Source organism: Plectrocnemia conspersa, unplaced genomic scaffold (genome assembly GCF_051122295.1).
Source record: "Plectrocnemia conspersa isolate PC_06_02 unplaced genomic scaffold, ASM5112229v1 ptg000012l, whole genome shotgun sequence".
NCBI classification, from domain to species: Eukaryota; Metazoa; Arthropoda; class Insecta; order Trichoptera; family Polycentropodidae; genus Plectrocnemia; species Plectrocnemia conspersa.
The window spans coordinates 20,184,751-20,206,945 of NW_028277176.1; the positions used below are offsets into that span (position 1 = coordinate 20,184,751).

General features: G+C 31.6%; 1 protein-coding gene across 1 annotated transcript in view; it reads right to left on the minus strand.

Moving 5' to 3' along the window:
• The window catches only part of tow (target of wingless repressor), a 41,143-nt gene that overhangs the window by 2,016 nt on the left and 16,932 nt on the right, over positions 1 to 22,195 (minus strand). The window contains exons 3-4 of the mRNA XM_088200366.1: positions 2,669 to 2,840; positions 72 to 129 (exon numbers count right to left, since the gene is read on the minus strand). Coding sequence (XP_088056492.1) covers positions 72 to 129; positions 2,669 to 2,840 — 230 coding nt within the window. The remainder of the gene's footprint in view (positions 1 to 71; positions 130 to 2,668; positions 2,841 to 22,195) is intronic.

Sequence of the window (22,195 nt, forward strand, 5' to 3'; positions counted from 1 at the left end):
GTAATTGGAACAGTAATAGCATATGATCAATATTGTTATATATAAATATTATATTATAATCGATTTGCTACCTTTTCAATCTTTTCGTCCAACATCTTGAAAAAATCTTGCTGACTAGCGGATATTTCTCTGAAAAATTAAAAAATAAATATTAAAGTAAAATGCATAATTATACACATCTTTTTTTCCTAGTATGTGTATTTTCCTAGTATTTGTATATAAATGTTTCAAATTATATTTATTTTGTGGCATTCATAGTACGTAGACTACATAGGAAAAAAAATCACTAACTAAACTAGGATAATAAAAAAATAAGCAATTTGCTAAAAATTATCGTTGTGACTAAGTATTCTGATTTCTTGGTGATTTTCATTTCTCGAGAAGTGAGAATTTTCGACTTCACTTTTCATGTATGTAATACATTAAAGTATTGCAGAAACATTATTAAATATTATTCTTAAACTAACCCTTTAAAAAACAAATGCCATCTAAAGTAGAATCAAACATCAGTTAGGCCCCTTCCGCTGTCAATAATAATCGTGAGAAAATTGTCAACAACAGCTGTTTACAAAAACAATATGAAGAAATCCTTTTTGGATCACCGAAAAAGAAAAATAGTCCTAATCGTTTTGCATTCTGCCGATTCAAATGCGTAATTTCTTCTTATCGGAACGGGTTCTTAGATCACCAAAACAACGATAAAACCGCCGGCCGGTTTGATTGATATAAAATCGAAAAAAAAATTTGGTCATTCAAATACTTTTAAAAATATTCGTACAAATGAGAATTCTCGTTTTGACATTTTTCTGGAGAAATTCTCGAGAAGAAACACTAGTTATGAGTTTGCATCTAATCATCTTTTATTATTAGATTTTGAGAATAATAGCCAAGTCCGCTTCAGAGAAGATATTTAAATTCGGAATTGCACTAGCTCAGCATTAATCTTCAGATGCAATTGAGAGCCATGCAGTAACAAAAAGAACAACAAGCAAATATTTAAGCAAAGATTCAAATTATGTTTAAATAAAATTACGTTCACCAAAACATGCCCTCGAATATAGTAGATACCACAAAGAACAGTACTAAAAATATCGGATTTTACAGTCGATAAAAAGTGGTTTCGACAAAATCCGCTAAAAGCTAATGTCATATTCGATAAGAACTTAACTCAAAATTTGATCAGCAAATTGAACATGCAATATACGTAGAGGTACGACACACATGGAAATCGGCATACGAAAAAAGTTCTAGCAGACCGCTGAGAAGACCATAAATACGTCAGCTGTAAATATCCCAGATAGAGGATATATGAATTCTAACGTATAATATAGCAATTCTATCTATGTGGCGACCGTTCGGCAAACAATTAAGCATTGATTCTTGTAAATAAATTTGAAGCTTTCCAACGTACAATATTTAAATTGCGAATATGACTTTCTAAGAAAGTAATTTAGATTAGTCAGATGTTTCTGAGTGCTTTCGAAAAACACTTTGTCTTTTCAGGGGTCAAGGATATCATAAGTTTTGAGCCGTAACCGGACAATTGATCTTGAGTCGTCAACCAGAGCAGAGTATAGCCTTGGCTTGTCGCCCCCAACTTTGAAAGACTCTTAACAGGCCAATACTGTAGCAGAACGCCATTTAGCGTCTTTTGTTTTCCGGTCCCATTAAAGAATATCAAAGATAGGGCTCCCACAGACCCATAAAGCCTACAATACACAGAGCAAGACCATCAGCCAGGAGTCTTCACTTCGCCCCCTAAGAACAACGATCTCATCCGCGCACCCTGCTGACTAAGAGCTTCTACAATATATGGTGCGTCGCCGAAGGTCTGTGCCCCCGAATAATATGCTTTGTAAACTGTGTTCCTAGTGACGTATTTTATTTTAGTGTGCTATGTATAATATATTATAATGTTAATTTTTCTATGAATAAAAGGTTCAGCTCAATTATAAAATGGCTTAAAGTGCGTCTCGACTGGCAACCTAAGATCTTTACATTACTATTGTAATATACATATATTGATAATATAATATACATTATGCGAAACAAATGTTTGTACTACAACACATATCAAACGAGCTCAATTAGCTTATCGCTCATCCTTGATAATTTATAGTACCTTCACATATAAGTTTGCTAAGTTATATGTACAAGAGCAACTAGTTGAGATTTCTATATCGGACATTGTGTATGTACGTTTAATAAACGGCACACAGGTATATTACCGCAATCAAAGGATATTATATTTTAGTCTCGAGACATTTAATATAATATAAAGTCCTCAAAGTTGGACAGTCCTAAAATTATTGTTATCCTCCAGAGGATAAAATAAATCGAGTTTCCACATACCATCTACTAGATTTTATACACACATCGGTATGTGTATAATATCTAAACCTAACGTATACTACTCTTCAATATTATGTGTAAATATACATATATAATATGGTGAAAATGTTTTTGTATCGATATTATTACAAATATTTATATAGATCGATCGTAAATATTGTTTCACTCCTCGTAACAGTAAGCTAAAAATACGCAAGATTTAAGATCGTATATTTTGATTGATTGATTGATTGCCACCAATCGGAAAAATTAGTCAATTTGCACACCTTAAAACTCATAAAAGATATAATAATATAGAATATTGTAGTCTTCTTACGCGACGGTTGCCGCATGGCCCAGTCCGTGAGGCGGTATTGGTATCTTGGGCTTCTCCTTCTGCATTTTGGCGTCGCCATCTTCCCTGGAGTGTCCCTCCGAATCCTTGGACGTGAGGCTCTCTCCGGCGCCGCCCGTCTCCTCCTCTTCGCCATCCTTAGAGTCTCCTCCGCCTGAAAACAAATCGACTTTATGAATTTTTGGCATTGGTCCAAAAGTGACGTCACGTGTCCTTATCTCTTTACGCGACGCTTGAAAGCACGAAACACAATACGTCAACGATTGAATGTCGTGTAATGCATTTGATTGTACGAGTCGCGAAAATATTCAATTGAAGAATTGATATAGGGTAACGCGTGTCATAAATTTACATACATTTATATTGGGTACGGTACGAGTTTTATTAGATTTACGTTTATACCTCTAGAGAGGTATTACAATCGTCTGGAAGTTGATATCACCTGATTTTTAAAAACGTTAATACTATTTAATATTTATAAAGCCCGATTTGCAGATTTTTTATTGAACATTTAATTAGGAGAAAGTGGGACATCGAAATTATAACAAAAAATAACTGGCCGCAAGAATTGAGTAGAGTTATATTATTGTATGTAACATTTGTAAGCTCTTTACTTTTAATCTAGAAATTTTGTTAACGTATATAAGTTTTATATAGAACATATGATAGATTGATCATGAAAAGTTACAGCATAATTCAGCAAAACATTTTTTTTTGAACAATTCAATAAAATCTGCCTTCTAAACTTTAAACTTTTTGAGGTCAAATATTTTTTCCACAAATCACAATACCACGTTCTGCCCAGCGAGCTTAGAAAGTATCAAGGCAAATCGTAGAAGATCGACTAGATAGCATTCTGCAAAGCTAGAAATCACTCAGAGATAATTGCAAATAATTAAAGAAGACTGCTATCACTATGAGCGATGAAGCTCATTTACATCCGTAGTTACTTCCCATATGATATTAGAACCAATTTTCATTGGACTGTTACTGTAGAGCGTTGTCGCATGAACCAAACTTTTTGTTGATACTCTAGATGTAATTCCAACTAAGGCTTCTTATTTTTTAGTATTACGTGAGTCCCGGAAAAATATACGTCGACCCGTTTAATTGAAAAACCAACACAATAAAATTTTGATACAATTGCTTCAAAGGACTCATTAAAAATATATTGTGATATTTTGAGTTGAAAAAAATCGCATTTTCCGTGTAACGTTTGGTTCGACATTTGTATTTATAATACACTAATAACTTCTAGATGAGTCGTAGGAATCTTTAAAACTTTATGATGATATTTTCCAAATATTCTCAAACTTATTTTTATTTGAATTTGATATGGTTGTATGACGATCGATATGTTTTTGCTTACTATAATGCCGTATTATATAAAACTTACAGCTGAAAGGTTTCTCGTTTATAGCCTAAACCGCTTAATAATGAATCGATTATACTGTAGAATTTCAATAGTAGAAGCAGGGACGTAATTTGGGAGGGGCAGGTGCATTTGTCCAGAAAAATGTATGCCATTTAATGAAATACTATAAATCTTAATTAAATCGAAATATTATAAAAACGACAACTAACTGGCCAATTTTTGCACATCCCCCTTTGGAATAAACTGAGATGACGTCCCTGATTCTAAACTAGAAATTTTCGGGTTATCCCTCAATGAAAATATAAAAAAAAACTGTCTCCAATCTACCCAAAAATATTTTTTTAAATATATACATTTAAAAGCAAGAGTTTGTGAATATCGTTTTAATAACAGCGAATATTACTGTATAAATGAATGCTATTTTCATACCTCCCGTAAACAAATTAGGCTAAGTAATAATTTAGAAAAACCATAAGGGACGTTTGTCAACCTCTATATTAAATTTTTATTTGTTAGTAAAGCTTAAAAAATATTCTTACTAAGCAACAATTAAACCTCAAAAATATTTATTATAAGTAAACTATCTGAAAATCGAAAACGTGTAAAGAGGTTAATCTGTAAAAACATTCTTTATTCTTTTTTTGCGGAACTGTTAATTTTGCCTCATGGAACTCCATTTTAGAAAAGATGCTTTAGGTGTTTCAAAGCTTGTTATTTCAAAATCTGCGGATGAGCTAGAGATTTGAAGCCCTATATAGCAAGCGCTGCTAGATGAAAATTCAGAACATTATTAAAAATAACTTAAAACAGCTTTGGATCATACTACATAAACCGTCTCCTATTGTGAAAATATTATAAAGATAAAGCGAAATTTATTCTTAAGCTAGATACAAACATTTATTTGCCTTTTAACGACAATCAGACACTTTTATTAATATGATTGAAAAAATAATATCATAGTTTTTACTACATAATTAAAATTTATACAACAGAAATAACGACATTGAGACAATATCCTTAATTGACACAAACCATAAATTTAACTTGACACCACATATAAATCGATTCGTAACGGCGGCCACTCCTTGGTATTACATGGCGGTGGTCGCACACAAAACCCTTAAATTCCAAGTGTGTATTCACTAAACAACGATGTGTCAATAGTTCGAATCGAAGTAAACGAAATACGACCGTCTAATTATAGCAATAACCGTTGCGAAAGAGCGGGTATTTATGTGCGCGCAATTATACGATTATCGCGAATATTTGGGTCAGATTATAGATAGGTCGTAATTGAATTTTCTCAAGGGAAAAGTTCTGGACGACGTGGAGCGGCGCAAAGTTTTAAATTTAATCACACCCTTGCGCTTAAAGCGTTTATGATCAATGCATGCTGGAGAAAGTGATGTGCGAGGGTCCGGAATCTGACTTTGAAAATTCACAGAATGTAGAGAGTGATAGCGGAACGCGATGATTATTTTGCTGAGATGGTTAGAAAGCAAGTTGGTTTTAGAAATAAATTGAAATACGTACTATATAATGGCATCTCTTATGATATATCAACAGGTCCATATCCAATTTGTATATTGAAAATATTGGTATGGGAATATATTTGCGTATTTTAGTTATTAGTTACTGCTGAAATGCAAAAAAATACGCGCACCGTAAAGCATAAGGGATTTTCATTCGCAGTATGGTACATCACCATGGGCTTTGTAATATGAACAATGCTTTGCACGCAAGGTATTGTGTCATTTTTGAGATGAAGCGTATGTACTACCGTGGATACTAATGACAGATGTGTCTGAAAGAAGAGCAGAAATTTTCTTAGGAATGGCGGTCTATTGTTGCCATAAAATAAATTAGTTGATAATAATAAATTTTGAAGATTATATAAAATTTTGCAAAAAACAGTGGTAACTCATATGTATTTAAAAATAAATAAAAACTTCAATCAAAGCTAAAAGGATAATAACCAGACACCATAATGTAGTAATTATTTCCACTTATATAAAATACTTTATAGGAATTAAATATGAGGTATGCGCTTGCAAAGAACTTATGATTTCACCATGTTCGAATCATTGTAAGTCATCCTCTGAATTTTTTTTAAATTTAATTATATTTATTTTTAAATTTAATTCAATTATTCGAATATTCGTATAGTTTAAAGTCGAGTGAATAATTCGAATAATCTAATATTCAATTGAGAACCCTAGGCGAGAACCTGTTTAATTTGAACTAGCAAGACTAGGAACATAAAAAAGTCAAATATCACGTGATCGACTATTCATATATAAAGTTAAATTATTTCAATCGCGCCACCGGTTGTTTTTTCGATTGTTTTCAATTTAATGTTATTAAAATTGAAATAAAATTTTATTTTATGATTATTTTCTAAAATCAATAATAAGTTAATGTAACACTTTCAAAATTAATTCTAGCCGCTATAAATATGTAATACAAATAATTGCCAAAAACAATCATATAAAGAAACATCATTCATCTGGAAAAATCATTATTTTACGCATTCACCACGAAGAAGGGATACGAAAGGATTTTTTATGTATATAAAAAAATGGCAATATCCTACGGAAATAAATAAAAACACACGTGAATACATATACAGACACAAATAAACATACTTGCGAACGGCGATGTTACTTCGGATTGATTTCCGGAAGGGATTCGCAATATCCTAGCACATTAATGTATTTTCACATATAAAATGTTGATAAGAAAACTTATGAAATCAATTCTCATTGGCTTTCGAATAGGAATAATCCCAATATAATGTGTAATTTGCGTGTAATTAGAATATGAAAATCCCTTTGCGGTGGAAAACAAACCAAAATACCCGTATATAATATATGTACACAAAGCTCCTATCGAATGTCATATAAAATCAGATGTTCTACAGGCGAAACAATATTGCAATATAATTTATGATTATATGCTCATTATTCAATGATAATAAATACTGCTTATAAAAATGCATAAGACCATGTATTTTGATCCCATTACTAAAGTATCATTTTTCGCAAAAGTTCGCAACCCCGTCATATATTTTAAACGGAACATTAAACCTTGAAGAATTTTCTTTAATAAGTGTCATGCGTTTTTCTTAGTCTTTAATTTTCCTGCCTTCACAGCCCTTGTTGGTATTTTTAATTACAGCAACGGGAGATATGCAATTAATTTAATTATAAAAATAGAGTCGTTGTGATTATATCGAGGAGCAACTTCATCATATTATGCGAACGACGCGTTGAAAGCTCCTATATTATACAGAGCTTTGTATATATTAAGCATTCGTGTATATTTACGATAATACATTTTTAGCTTTTGCGCAATATACATACATACATATAAGACATATACGTTTATATGCGTTATTTAGAATATAAATATTGATGCTGCTGTTACGGGAAATAATTTATTTTCACGTTCCGGAAAAAGGATACGAGAGCGAGAAGCTCGTTTAACAATAATAAAAGTATAAGCGATCTTTCTTATTGTGCGAATTATTTAATCGTTACTTTCGTTTTGTAGCGTGTAAAATTTTCGAAGCGTAAACATGTATCTTTGCCCCCTTTTTTGACGAGTTTCGCCCTTGGGTAATTAACAGCTTTTACATGCGGGCGTTTAGCTCTTCGTCCGATTCGTTTAGCATAATGGACACTTTCAGAGAGTTTTATTGCTTGTTACTGCTCTTTGTATATTTATTTATCGAGAGTCATCCTTTATTCCGGGATAGTATTTTATCATGTCGGAGAAAAATATTCTCTTTGAATATATACTGAATAAACGATAAACGTACTGAATACTAGAGATCGTATAAAGATACATAATACTTATTTTAGATATGTAAATGGTGGGTCATATTGCTACAAAGGGGAAAGCAAATATATATTTTATTATTTTTAATATTAACCAGCCAAAAATATTTTTTTTCGCAATTCTATAACGTAGTGGATAAATTATGTTTTCCTCGGTTCTATACTTATAGATAGCGAAGTCGAAACAATTAATTTGAGCTACTAATTAAAAGTTAGGTCGCAACTTTGGTTGCAAATACTTAGTTGCTTAATATAATTTATTAGGGAATATTTTTTTATTATTTTTTAGCATATATCGCACAATCAATTAGGAACACTGAGCAAATCGATTCCAGAGCTAATTTTAATAATAAAAAATATTATTTTAGGTACCTAATCTTAGTTACTGTATATGAACAACGAAATAAGTAAAACGATGACATTGAACGACATTTCATTCAATCTAAAAAAATATTCATGCCCTTTAGATACATTTGCGTAACATGAACAAACAAAATTCGACGAGTTTGTAATCGGATATGGCGCTGTTGTAAATTGGATTGATTAAAAGTCACAGTTTCCCAAATAGCAGTTGTATGCGGTCAAACAAGCCAATCGGAAGGTCGAACTTACGTCTGGACTCGTGCCAAAGAGACACAATGATTGATGTAATAAGCCATGGTGTTATTTCCACGACGATGATCGATTAACAATTGTCTTAATGACAACTAAACATTTGTAAGACAATCTTAAACGTCTATTAAGTCAAGCTTTCATTGTCATCACATCTAAACTTATAACGATAGGAGACAAACAAGCTAGATATAAAGGAGTAGAAAAACTATTAGGAAAATTTATGTGTACGTACAAAAAATATAATTATATAAAAATATCAAGAATTACAATTGCTTAATAACACAGCAAAATATATGTTTTCTCTCTATATTGTCAACTATTTTGTAAAATTATGAGATAAAAGGCAAAAAGAAAATCGGTTGATTACTCGAAAAGCCTGGGACAAAGAAAGTTATGGGCAGAACTGAAGTCATCGCAATAGCAAAGGCAGCAGCAGATTTTTATCGAACTTAAAACTATAAAAGTAAATATTATTCATATGTATTAAATACAAGCCATTGAGAAAGTTCACAGACTCAAAATAATAACTCATAAATGAGTATTTTTTTATATTTCGGCAATTACAAAGGTTTTTTTTTTCTTATTATTTGGTAAATAAAGAAAATAAAATTAACTACCTGTTTTTTTGCAATACACTTCATACAATACATAGTGTTTTAAAAAATAAAAATTCTAAAATATTACACTACATATATAAATAAACACACTATGAATAGTTTGACAAATATTCCAATAACAAATAGTATGAAAACGGGCGAATATATTCGAATATTCGGATTAGAGTCTCTAGTTGGAGTCGTTAATAAATTTACCGACTCCAGCTTCGCAAGTTTTCGAACGTTCCAACTGCGACGGCACCGACACAATTTTATTGCTTTTGACGTGAATTTTTGCCTTCTGAGAAGTGATAATTGTTTTTGCGCTTTCCTATTGACCAAAACATTTATTTGTAATCAATACAATACGCGATGCTAATTCACAGCCATGTTAAAGATCATGAGTCTGTAAAGGTTACCGAAGCATGAGTGTATGCCAAATTCTCTAAATATTTAGGCATAAGCTCATAATTAATCCGCTTGAAAATATTTAAAGCAAACTATTATAAAAAATACAGTAACCCTAGAAAATGATCATTCATTTATATCACAAAAACATTTCACAGAAATATTGGGATTGGCAATATAATTTTTATATATAAGCGGGTATATTATTATAATCAGCCCCAGTGGAATTTTTTCCTACAAATATACATTTTCTGTAAAACCAGGAGTTGGCGCTGAAAACACTGATTTTATACTGCTAGTTGAGATTAAAGCCACGATTTTTTATGTACAAAAATAAATATTTAATACAATTCAATAAAAATAATCGGTAAAACGTTTTATGTTTTTCCGCAACCAGGTATGTCAACTATTGTATTATACATTGAGCATAACAGACAAAGTAACGGGGGTATAAAATTTATATTGCTCACAGTAGATTGGTGCCTGAAAAAAACCCACATAGAAACAAAAATCTTTTTTTTTAATCTTCTCGACGGTTAATTCATTTTCATATAAAAAAATACGGATTTGTGTATACTGTACGCAGAAAAAACGCTTATGATGAACCCGTTGATCTTTCAACGCGCGCCAATAAACTACATTTTCAGTTAAACAAGACGCTCAAACAAACCCTTTCATATTTACAATTTACAAACTTTCACGCCCGGCGGTCAAAAATAATCGTTTTAAAGTCAGACACGCTCGTTTGTGTATCGCAGCCGCACACATACACACAAAATTCGGTCAAAACTTTCGGACCCTCGTTAACCGCAAATCGTGGGTTCAACTCGAAACAATCGACGTTTCGGTGCCGAAGGGGCTCGTTCTCATTTCCCGATAAGTTCGCATAGACGGCAATTAGAAGCGGCACTGTTCCCCTCGCACCGATGCGACCCTGGCGACATTTAAAATTTTACCTACCCTCGGCGAGACGAGATACGAATATTGATGCGGTTATATTATGTATCTAAAGGTCCGCCCTTAATATAATTTAATCCTCTTCTGATTTACGACACGAATGCGCGTTGTAGAATCTGGTTAGATTTGTCTTGTTAGATATGCATTATATATGCGTTTTTTCTTCTTCTACGAAGCTCCGAAAAGACGTTCCTTGAATACCGCGAGCGGATGATAACGCGATTTGTCCCGTTTTATCCGCTGGAATCTCATTTATTATTGAAGAGGTAAGAAAAACGAGATACGCGGCTTTTGGGCGCGCTGAACGAACGCGATGAAAATTTGATCGTATCGTCTAAAAATACTATGAAAAATCGATTCTTTTCAAAGGAGTCATTTACCCTATTGGTGTTAAAGTATCACACGATAAACGTAAACCAACACGTCAAAATAGAGCGGCAATAAAGTACTCTAAAATTTATAGAATAAGCAATACGATTTTAATGCTTTTCCACTAAAACTGTTCTTTAAAACCACTAGATTTGTTATTTCACAAATTGGTCTAGCCGACATATATTTCACACATTCAGATATATATCTGACTTGCGAGCTATCAAAACTGACATTTTATTTTACAGCGAACATATACATATATATATTGTGCAGTGATATCGAATCGATAGCTATTGCTACTATCATAGATTAATGGCTTTTTACTTGTTTCAATATCATCGACGTGAAATTTATGTGTTGATATTTTTGCGTCAAGGGTATGTAGTTGAAGTTTAAAAAGTCCGGAAAAAACATAATTGTATGAATCGCGGAGTAGCAAACATAGGCTGTTCCATCACTACAAAGTAACTCAGTGTTTTTACTGTTTCCAAAACTAGAATCCTCGTTGAAATCATTGAGCAGAGACGTAATTATAATGCGTTTATTTGGAACTTAATCTCAAACACTCGAATATTCCGAAGCATACAAGCTATCTATGGAGTAACTCAATTGTATACTTTTTTGTCATTATAAATCCACAAATTTTCCATTCAAATCTACGAGAAAAGGTGAATAGAAACATGTATGAATCATGTACTAGGAAGCAAAATTTCTTCCATCATTACAAAAAATGTCATCAAAACATAGGCAATTGTTTTTTCTCAATCGCAAGACATTCAGACTTTTTTTATTTGCAAAATTATTATTTGGAATATTTTGAAAAATACAAGTTCATCTTTATTGTATATTTTCATTAAAAATCCATGAATTTTACAATCGCTCATTTTTTTCATAAATGCGAACGATTGATCTACTTTAAAATACTGCGAGTCGTGCCAAACTTGCGCCAAGTTGAGTGATTGATCCGCGTGGAAAAATCGTTTGCGATTAAGTAAATTGAGATGTCATAATAAATTTGGAAATGACAATAAACACGCAAAAAAAGCGTCAAAAATTATTTAACACATAAATATGAAAGTATAAATTTTCAAACGTCATTTTAACGAGATGGTTGAATGAATTATAATATTTAAAAGCGAGAAAGAATATTATTAGGAGTGAAATTAACATAGAAAAAATTTTCAGTGTTATTTTATTTAAAAATGTTTAAGAAGGGTTTTTTCTTGAATAAAACATATTTTTATTATCATAAAAATATGGAATAGTACCTACATATATGTGTATAAGTTTTTTATTAAGAAATTGTTAACATTAGATAAATTATTTATAACTATATTATTTCTTACATTAATTTATGTATTTTTTTTATAACCTACCAACGTAATAACCTCATGAAATATCTCCAAATCCAGTGTCTATTCTTCCTCGTGTATAATACAAAGAGAAAATCCTTATAAGCTTATTGTGTATATATTATATTAACCTACAGTCGCAGTGAATGTTATTATATCCATTGTTTACGATCGGTTAACATAATTACTATATAATGAACGAATAAATATTACCACAAATTCAATTATAGAAAAACGATTCACAAGTTTGCAGCGAATCTTAATAAAATTACTCACAACCTTATCATAATATTGTAAAATCTTAGAAGAAAGTTTTGTAGCTCTTCATTGGAATCGAATAAATAAACTTCATTAAAGCAAGATAAATTTGATAACGACTTTTCAAATACCCGCAGATATATTTATTATATTAAATAAAGCATATGTAAAAGGAATATATTTTCTGCACTTCAACAAAATTCTCTATTTTTAACCGCATCATTCACTCTAGCTCTAAATTCAGACGCGGCGCAAAGGCTTACTAATCGCCCTGTACGCACTGATGCATACATAAACTTTTGATACATGGTGTAATCTCAAATAAAATCCGTGGCGTTTCAGAAATTTCTAAACGCTTGGCATTGCGAGCGCGCGTCTATCATATTCGCCATTCTATAATTTGATATGTTGATATTGGCCATTCTGGCGGATATTTATAGCGGGTCCGATCTATTTTGGATAAATCGAAATGTCGGCCCAGAAAACGTTATTCAGACGCAGTAGCAGCGGTGGATATTATTCAAAATCCGCGTATAATCGATGCGACTCGGCAACGAGAAGGATAAATGGCGAAGTAAGGATAATACTAATCTAATTATAAAGTCATTTCGGACTTCTCTCGAATTCAAAAGTAAAATGGCGATTTATTTTTATTAAATGCGTCGTTTGAATCTGGGGCTTAATATTACAACGTTTTAACAATGTAATCAAGGTTAAAATATTTTTTTATGTTCTGTGTTCGATAGTGCTGTACTACATTATTCTGGATTTAAAATGGACTGGAATTTAGTGCGTTGTCTTATTTTTCTTACACAGACACAAAAAATGCCCTTCACTACTATTTTTTAATGTAAAAAGAAAGCATTTGCTGTGCTAACAATTTTTTTTACATATATAATTTTAATCGGAATTTCTTGAGCTCTGCTCATGAAAGTTGAGCTGACTAAAAGTTGGCTCAATAAATACAATATTCATTTTGTTAGATTTTAAGAATAATTTTTCGCTTCCTGGCCATTTAAAACAGCATTTACATTAAAATAAATCATTACCTTATGAGAAAATATCTAAGAACTCGTGTGGCTGAATGAGCAGCGATTAGGGATTCCAATCCCGGGTCAAAATTTTGATCCCGGGATTTCGGTATTGCAATTAGTCGATCCCGGGATCCCGGGACCAGTCCCGGGATAATTTTCATGTTATTTTTTTGATAAAAATAATTTAAAATGAATAATACAATATATTTTTACATGTTTTTTATAACGTACAATGTATAAAGTACGTATAATTTTAGTCTTGGGCTTAAAATAGAAAATAATATAATAAAAATAAAAAAGGGAAGGTCTTATATATTTATTTGGGAAGAAAAAAATGAACTTTTGACAATGTATGTACATATGTACATTCATAGACACAATTAATTGAAAACATTATTTTGAATAAAACTCACGAAGTAACAACAAAGCATCAAGTGGTTTATCATTTAGCCTTGACCTGATTTTGGTTCCTAAGCAGCCTGCTGCTGAAAAAGCACGTTCAGACTCACAGCCTCAAAGATGCACAGATGACACGTGAAACTCGCGCAAGTTTGTACACGAAATATAACGATGTTGTCAATAATAATTCGATTGTGCGAGATAAATTAATCAATCCGAAAAATTCGGGATTATGTTTTATAATCCCGGGACTCATCAGGTATTGAAAATCGTTCGGGATCCCGGGATCCCGGGATTGGAATCCCTAGCAGCGATATATATATATATATATATATATATATATATATATATATATATATATATATATATATATATATATATATATATATATATATATATATATATATATGTACATATATATATATTAAAATAAAATGACAAGTTTAATTAAATTTCATAGTTTTACTTGCTGTGTAAATTAAATTAAATTAAATTTAAATGAAAAACATAAAATATCTCACTGCGTGGTTATTATAAATGAACAATATTTCCAGTGAATTGTCAGATTTATCATATGCTAAAATTTCGCATAGCACGGCCAAATAACTCATGATAGGATACTATAACATACAATATATAAAACTGTGGCGACCGTTCGCACAAATAAGATAACAACGTTTCATTGAAATAAATTTGTTTTCTCTCTAGGTCAATTTTTAAACCAAAATTTTAGGAATATTGTATAAGCTAAAATATTTTAGCAATGATGAATTAGCGATCCTTGCGCAAAACAAGTGCTTCATTTAATACACTCTACGTCGAGAATGCATTCATTCTATTCCAACGCTTCGTACTCTTTTTTTTATCTGAGAAGTATTCTATAAATTCTTTTATGGTTAATAACATATGTTATTTTTGCATAAGAATAAAAAATAAAGCACAAACATACCACAAAATGACTACGTTTCAATTTAAGGAATACAAATAAATTAAAACATAGATTAATATTTTATACAAGTACAGTAAAAAAAAATTCTCCCTAAAAATATGATTTTAATTGATATTTTCTGGCGATTTGTGGACTAAGTTTCGAATAATATACGGCGTTATAACGTAGTTAAATCTTATGCATATCAACATTAAACTCTGATGATTCAAAATAAATTATTATTATTTAACACATTTATAGTAAACTACTTAAATTCAAAACGACCATAAAACAATACAAGCGAGACCTATACTTAAAATAAGAGAGCGTTGTAATGTAATTCGTAGCATTTCGCAAAACTCTTCGAATCCTATAACATTTCCTATTAAATCTGAACGACGAAAGGCGCGGCGATAATGGGAAAATCAATTTCCATGATTATATCAATCCATTGAAGCTTTTAAATGTTTTCTTGAAAAATCTTTCAGATTATTCAAGGCAATTTTTAGCGCAACGTAAGCGTAACTTTGACCTCGAGTCTTTTTAGCTTGTAATCGATGGAAATATTCCGTATTCAAGTTAAAATTAAATGTATTTAACAAAAAAAAAATAGCACAATAATGTATCTTATCGCGGCCATTTAAATTGTATATCTGTCATCGCACATGATGCTTCCAAATGAGTTATTTGATACATTCGCAAGTATTGGGCCTGATCGATTTACATGCAGGTGTGTTCCTTAGAATTAAATAATGAAAAGTAAGTAGCTTCTTTGTGTACCTAAATACTTTTCTCATGAATGTACATATATAATACAAAGAAGAATAAAGAATAGGTTCGGATCATTGAGAAACGTTCAACAATGAGCTGGGTTCAAGTTAGATAAAAAGAACGATGTCGTTATAGACCGAGGTTTTGATAATAAACTTTTGAATCAGAATAAGAAATACATAAATATGATAAATGGTACACTAGCGCTTTCCCAAGTTATCAAGCAGGTACAAGATTTTTTTTATAATAAAATATATATCAACCCTCTAATCGTAAGTAGGAATAATACTTTTTAGACGCGTATTCAGATATACTAATATATTGTATAATACACATTTTTATGCAATACCATAAAAATATATCACTCCTGAAAATTTTAGATGCTAACCAAGCGTGCAATTTAAATCGCTGTGCTACATATAGTTATTTTTGCATTGCCGGCTATTAATTACATTACCATTCGCCCTAGGCCCTAAACCAAGGGTGGTCTATCTAGAATCGATATTTTCTGGAGTTTTCAATTTATTTTACACAGTAATCCAGTCTCTCATATTTAAGTTAAATTATTATAAATATTCATTTACAATTTATATTATCAAATATAAAATTAAAATAAACTCTTCTAATCCATTGCTCCAGCGCAACTTTTGGAATCCAGAGCAAACTCATTTCAGATACGCCTGCAGCCTACGGACGCATCCACGAAAAATATTTCTCAATTGTTGCACAACCAAATAAATAAAAAAACTAAAAACAAGCTTTGTCCTAACAAAATAAACCCCTGACCCGAAATTTAGGAAAAAGGCATTTGTTCTGTGGATAAATAATATAATATATTATTATACAGGTGATCCAATTCGAGGTTCTTATGTTGGCAGTATTATAAATCAGACAGCTGTCAATAATCACGCGTGCTTAAAGTGTCAAATTTTAGTTCGCAATAGTACATTTAGGAAATAAAAAGCTTAATCACTACTTTAATTGTTCTACAGTTATAACAATTCTATGCATCAAAAGTTACGAGAATATTATGGTCAATTTCATCATACTATTTAGCGAACATTTCGCAACGTAGTAAAAATAATTTAAGATGAGACTAAGTGTTGGAGATAGGGTTAGACCTGTGCATCATCGTGGCTTACGTTCAGCCGATAGTATTGCTGTGAGTGAAAGTGTAGCCAAAGACTTATGGCTCTTTTCTTTTGGCTCCCTTGGCGCATTTTTAATCTAGGCTTTCACATACACCCGTATAAAATTCAGATAACGCAAGAACCGAAGCTCATAGACCATGCAGATTAAGTGTTAGAGCAGTAGGAAGTCTATTCTCATTTTTCAAAGAAAATTTCCTTCTCTGATGAAGCACATTTCCACCTCTTTGTGTATGTTAATAAGCAAAATTGACGCATATGGGGTAAGTAAAATCCTCACGTGATTTATAAGAAACTATTACATGCCCAAAAAGTGACTATTTGGTGCGCATTGTGGCCAGGCGGCGTCACTGGACCTCACATTTTTGAAAACGATAAGGTCGGACTGTAACAGTTATAAGTGAGCGCTATAGGCGCATAATAACGGATTATTTTTGGCATGAAATCAAAGATATTGACGTGGAAGACATGTGGTTCTAACAAGATGGCGCAAATTGCCAAACAAATGTTGGATATTTTGCGTGAAAAGTTCCAGTTCACGTTTCGGTTATATCAACTGGCCGCCAAGATGATGCGATTAACCGTCGTTGGATTTTTTTGTGGGGTTACGCTAATGTCGTGTCTACGCCGACAAACCCAAAACGTTTGAGTACCTAAAAACCAACATCCGCCAAGTAATCGCCGAGAAATGTATGAACATATCATTGAAAATTACAATAAAAAAAGCGGCTGGTGCAAAAGATTCAGAGGCGGCCATTTAATTAATATTATTTATCATAATTAATGAAATACATGAAATGTTCGATTATTTAAAAAATCTGAAGATATCTAAATATGTGGTTTTTTTTTAAAAAAGTTCGAAACTTGAATTTGGATCACCTTTATAATAATATCATAAATTTATAATAGGCGTATCAACGCATATCACAGAGAATAAAATATAGGTCGTCCACATAAGAAAGCACTGATCTAAATCACGTTCGCGTTTGTTTCTCGCTAAAACCATTCATCATTTTGGCAACTTGTTTAGCTCTGCGACACGTATTATCTTCCCAGCATTTCCCATGCGTTTCTTTTTTTTACATATTCATCTGCTGTGACGCGGTTTTAATCCTTCTCCGAAACAACGATCCTCGCCGCAATTGGACGTGCTCGGATTGTGCAAGCGGCGCTTACCTAATGTGCAAATTTTCGTACACCGAGCGAAACTTTCTCGGCACGCATCCAGGTTGTCCATGGTCAGATCGGACGATGGCAGTTATCACGTACTAGGATTCTGTGTAAGTGCTCCAAATGTCTGAGGCGATTCCAAAACCATTACACGCTCGAAATCATAATCAAGCGATTAAATCAACCTTGGTGGTAAATGATCGTTTATTTGCCAGTAAATATTCTACAATTATTTTTTTAACCCAAATCCATTGCTAAATCACACTTTAAGAACCCCTGCCAGATTTTAATCATGGAATTGGGAAAATTTGCAATTTACTACAATTTCCCAGAGGCGATGAATGTATCTATGTAAATGTATTAGCAACGTATATTATTACTTTAATTAATGCCAAGTAAAACATATTAAGCACCTCGTAAAAAGCAACACGCAAACATGACACACGACGACATTTTTTCATAAACGTTTTGAATACATTTTAACATTTCATCGCAAATTAAACTAGTAAGAGTTAAATTTCAATTTAACGTAGCCAACAGACAAAGCTGCCGTCGTTTATATGGTTAAGGACTTCTTAAGAAATTCAATTATTGATCCGATTGAAACCTTAAAAGCATTATTTTTCTTAATAAAGCACGGCGATGGAAAATACAAAATACAGGTAAATATTATATTTTACATAAGTAAAGGTCCATATCCATTTATATAATTCTAATAAGTATGTTTTTTTCAGATTTAAATAACATAATATTTACCTCAAAGTATATTTATAAACCATTAATCGATATATGATATCAGGTTGTTTCATAAGGTTAAATGAGTTAAAATTTAAAACGTGTATTACTCTTATTAAATTATATATTCTCTATAATATAATATAATTCTTTTTTTATATTTGATTCGAAAAATTATGTATTTTTGGAAGCATTAAATCCTATAGTGTTGAGAAAGGAGTTCCTAAAAAATCCATCGATTTTTTCTATATCATCTTGTATAAATGAGGGCAAAAGCGAGTCTTGGTGTAAAATTACCCTTTTTTGATTTATAAGAGGTTTTTTATGGTCAGAGTCGCTTTTAAAAAAAAAGCTGAGCACACTATGTATCTGTCGTAATTATCTGCCTATAATGTAATAACTCATAATGAATTATGCTCTTCATTTCCCACCAAATGCATAACATTATCTTATTGGGGTGTAATCCTGTTCTCAGGGTCGGAATTTGGGGTTGATTGCCGTCCAACCACTGCCTTTTAAGTCGTATGTTAAAGTAAAGAATCTACTTTTTATCTTTAGTGACAATTCGATTCGATAAAAAATCTTTTTGTTCTAGAATCATTAATTATTATCATATTCATAGTATTCCTCTGACAATTTATGAGATATCCATATTGTACAAATGAACACCTTTCCTATTTTATTAAATATCTGTGAATTGACGTAGGCGATACGTTGAGCTTTTGTGCTAGCTTCTGTACCATTAATCTCGGACCAGCTTTGGTGGCAGCCCTAATATCCTCACTAACAAGTTTTATTTGACACGTTTTTTAGAACCCTATTTGACACGTTCTAAATTTAATGGCATCCATGCCCATTGCAACACATATGTTTTTAGCGGCTATTGTCGCATTACTTATAAACTCATAAAGCAGAATATAGCAAAACTGAGATTATTTTATCTTTACTGCCATTGTTGATTTAAGGTTGAAAATATCAAGTTACTAAATGGCATAATTTATACGACTATTGTTAACAAACGCCTAAAGAATGATTTATATTATATCTTAATATTACATTTTTGCAAATGTAATATAAAAAAAGCCGCAAATACTTATGGGTCAACCTGATAAATAAAAAATCAAACTTAACATATTTAAATCCATTAAAACGATTACCGAATCTTTATCTCTACAAGAGGAAATATTCTATTAAATATTTAAATTTCAACTCTTATGTGTTCAATACAGCTAATAAGATATCAGAAATTCTTGGGTCTGTAATTCAATATAGCCACATTTCAAATTATATGATATATGATACACTGATTATATGGTATATCAGTACGTCAAAATATTACTCACTGTTACATCATATACAAAGAAAATTCCCCAGACATTTGTATTTGTAAGAATTTTGATATTTTCTTGTCTAGCTTCTATATTTAGAGCACTTGCAAAAATATGTATACAATGCACTGAAAACTTACAATATTTTCAAAATGTATTAATTCAGACTGATTGACTTTATGTGCTAAATGTGAATAGCAAGACCTTTAAAATACAATCACGTAAAATCAATAAGAAAATTAACAATAACGTATTATATTTCCTTGCATCTCAAAAGTTAATATGACATCTGGTATTCGCTTACAATGAATTTAAATTGCTTTTAGTTTTAACATTAAACATCACAAAAATTCGAATACTCATACGTACGTGAAAAGTCACCTTTGGCAGATTCAACACAATACACGAATTAGATTGAATATATATATGTATTTTGTTGAAGCATCCATGTGATGCATTTCAAGAGATGTCACCGGCAGATATTCGTTCACGTCATCGTACATTACATCCCAACATATGTGATTAATTGCATCTTGTGTCATAATAATAATTACTAAAATATGTTATATAACTACGTACACGAAATATGGTGTGTGTGGTGGATTTTTTTGCGCGTGGCTCGCCCTTTCTGGCTATAAAATCGAAGGTGACATCGTTCAATTGCGCCTCCCTGTCCTGACAAGGACACGGCTCGGCACCTGATTGAAATTAGGGAGAGGATTTTCGTTAGACTTGGCAACTTAAGGCCGTATCCACCTTGGACGTTGATTAATTAATTTGCGTTAAAAAGTTACGCACGAACCAATCTCGTAACTATGCGACTCAATCACGGAGATTTTAGATAGGGCTAGAGAAAAAACTATTTACATATGTATATACATATATACTACATACGAGGCTTATTCAAAAAGTGAAGATACAAAGACTAGAATATATTATTGATTACCAAATTAAATTTACCATATGTAAAGCTAAAAATGATTTAACTTGAGCAGTGCTGAAACATTTGGTCAAAGAGACATATCTCGTTTTTATTATTTTAATATTTTTTAAAATACTGTTTTCTGCATAATTATGAGTACCATTGTGCTTTATTCCAATTCCTTATTTTATTATTTAATTTCACTTCAATCGAATATCAATAAATTATTCTTGAGCTATCCACGTAATATGTCCATATTTCAAGGACTTATCTAATTGCACTATATATTGTTAAGAAAATATTTCGGTAGTTTTATCAAATATATATAGCACCTTTAAGTGATGTCTAAAATGACATTTCATTAGTGGTAAGAAGCTCGTCCATGCATGAAAATATGTTCGTGCATCATTGATTAAAACCTTGACCTTTTGACAACGAAGAAAGCTTATATTGGATGGCTTGAAATTTTGTTCTTAGAATTAAAAGGTTGATATATTTTCCCCGTAGAGAAAGATTTAATCAATTTGTTTTAAATGAATAAATTCGCCTTTTATAAAACGCATGCATATTTTATCTCTGAAGTGGGAAGAAAGATATGCTATAAAGAAGCAAAGTTCAATACTTACAGTTTTAATATTATTTTCTAAGCCTAGCATAGCACAATGTTTACAATTTAATTGCAGAGAAATGAGATTATCCATAGAAAGTTGTTCCAAAAACCGAGAGCAGTTTTTGCTTGGGATATTTTGATATCATGATGAGTAATTTAAATATGAGCTTGTATGTATTAGCTTCTCTATTGAACGAACATCTGCAGTAAGTAGCAACAAGAGATCTATAGTTGATGACATCAATCACAAAAGGATTCACAATAAATTCAAAATACAGTGAAATCTCAGTATAGCGGAGCCCGTGGGACCGAAGAAAAAATTTCGTTATACTGAAAATTCGTTATATTGAATGTAAGGAAGATGATATATTTTTATTTTATTTTTTATTACCATATTACTACAGAATCAAAATAACCTCTTACAAGATTAAAAGATCGTTTTTTGTTCACTTTTAAGGAAACTGTAATGAACGCAATAAAATTTGTTAAAAAAATGTTTGAGGGTCGGCGAAACACCGTGAATGACGCTTGTGAACGCATCCAGCACACGCCATGTCAAGGATGAACTGAATTCGGAGAAATATTGTATCAAGTTGTAACGTCATTTTTAAATTCGGATCAAAATATTTCGTTATACTGAGATCAGATTTCGTTACATTTTGTATGAAAATTTTTGGGACAAATTAAAGATT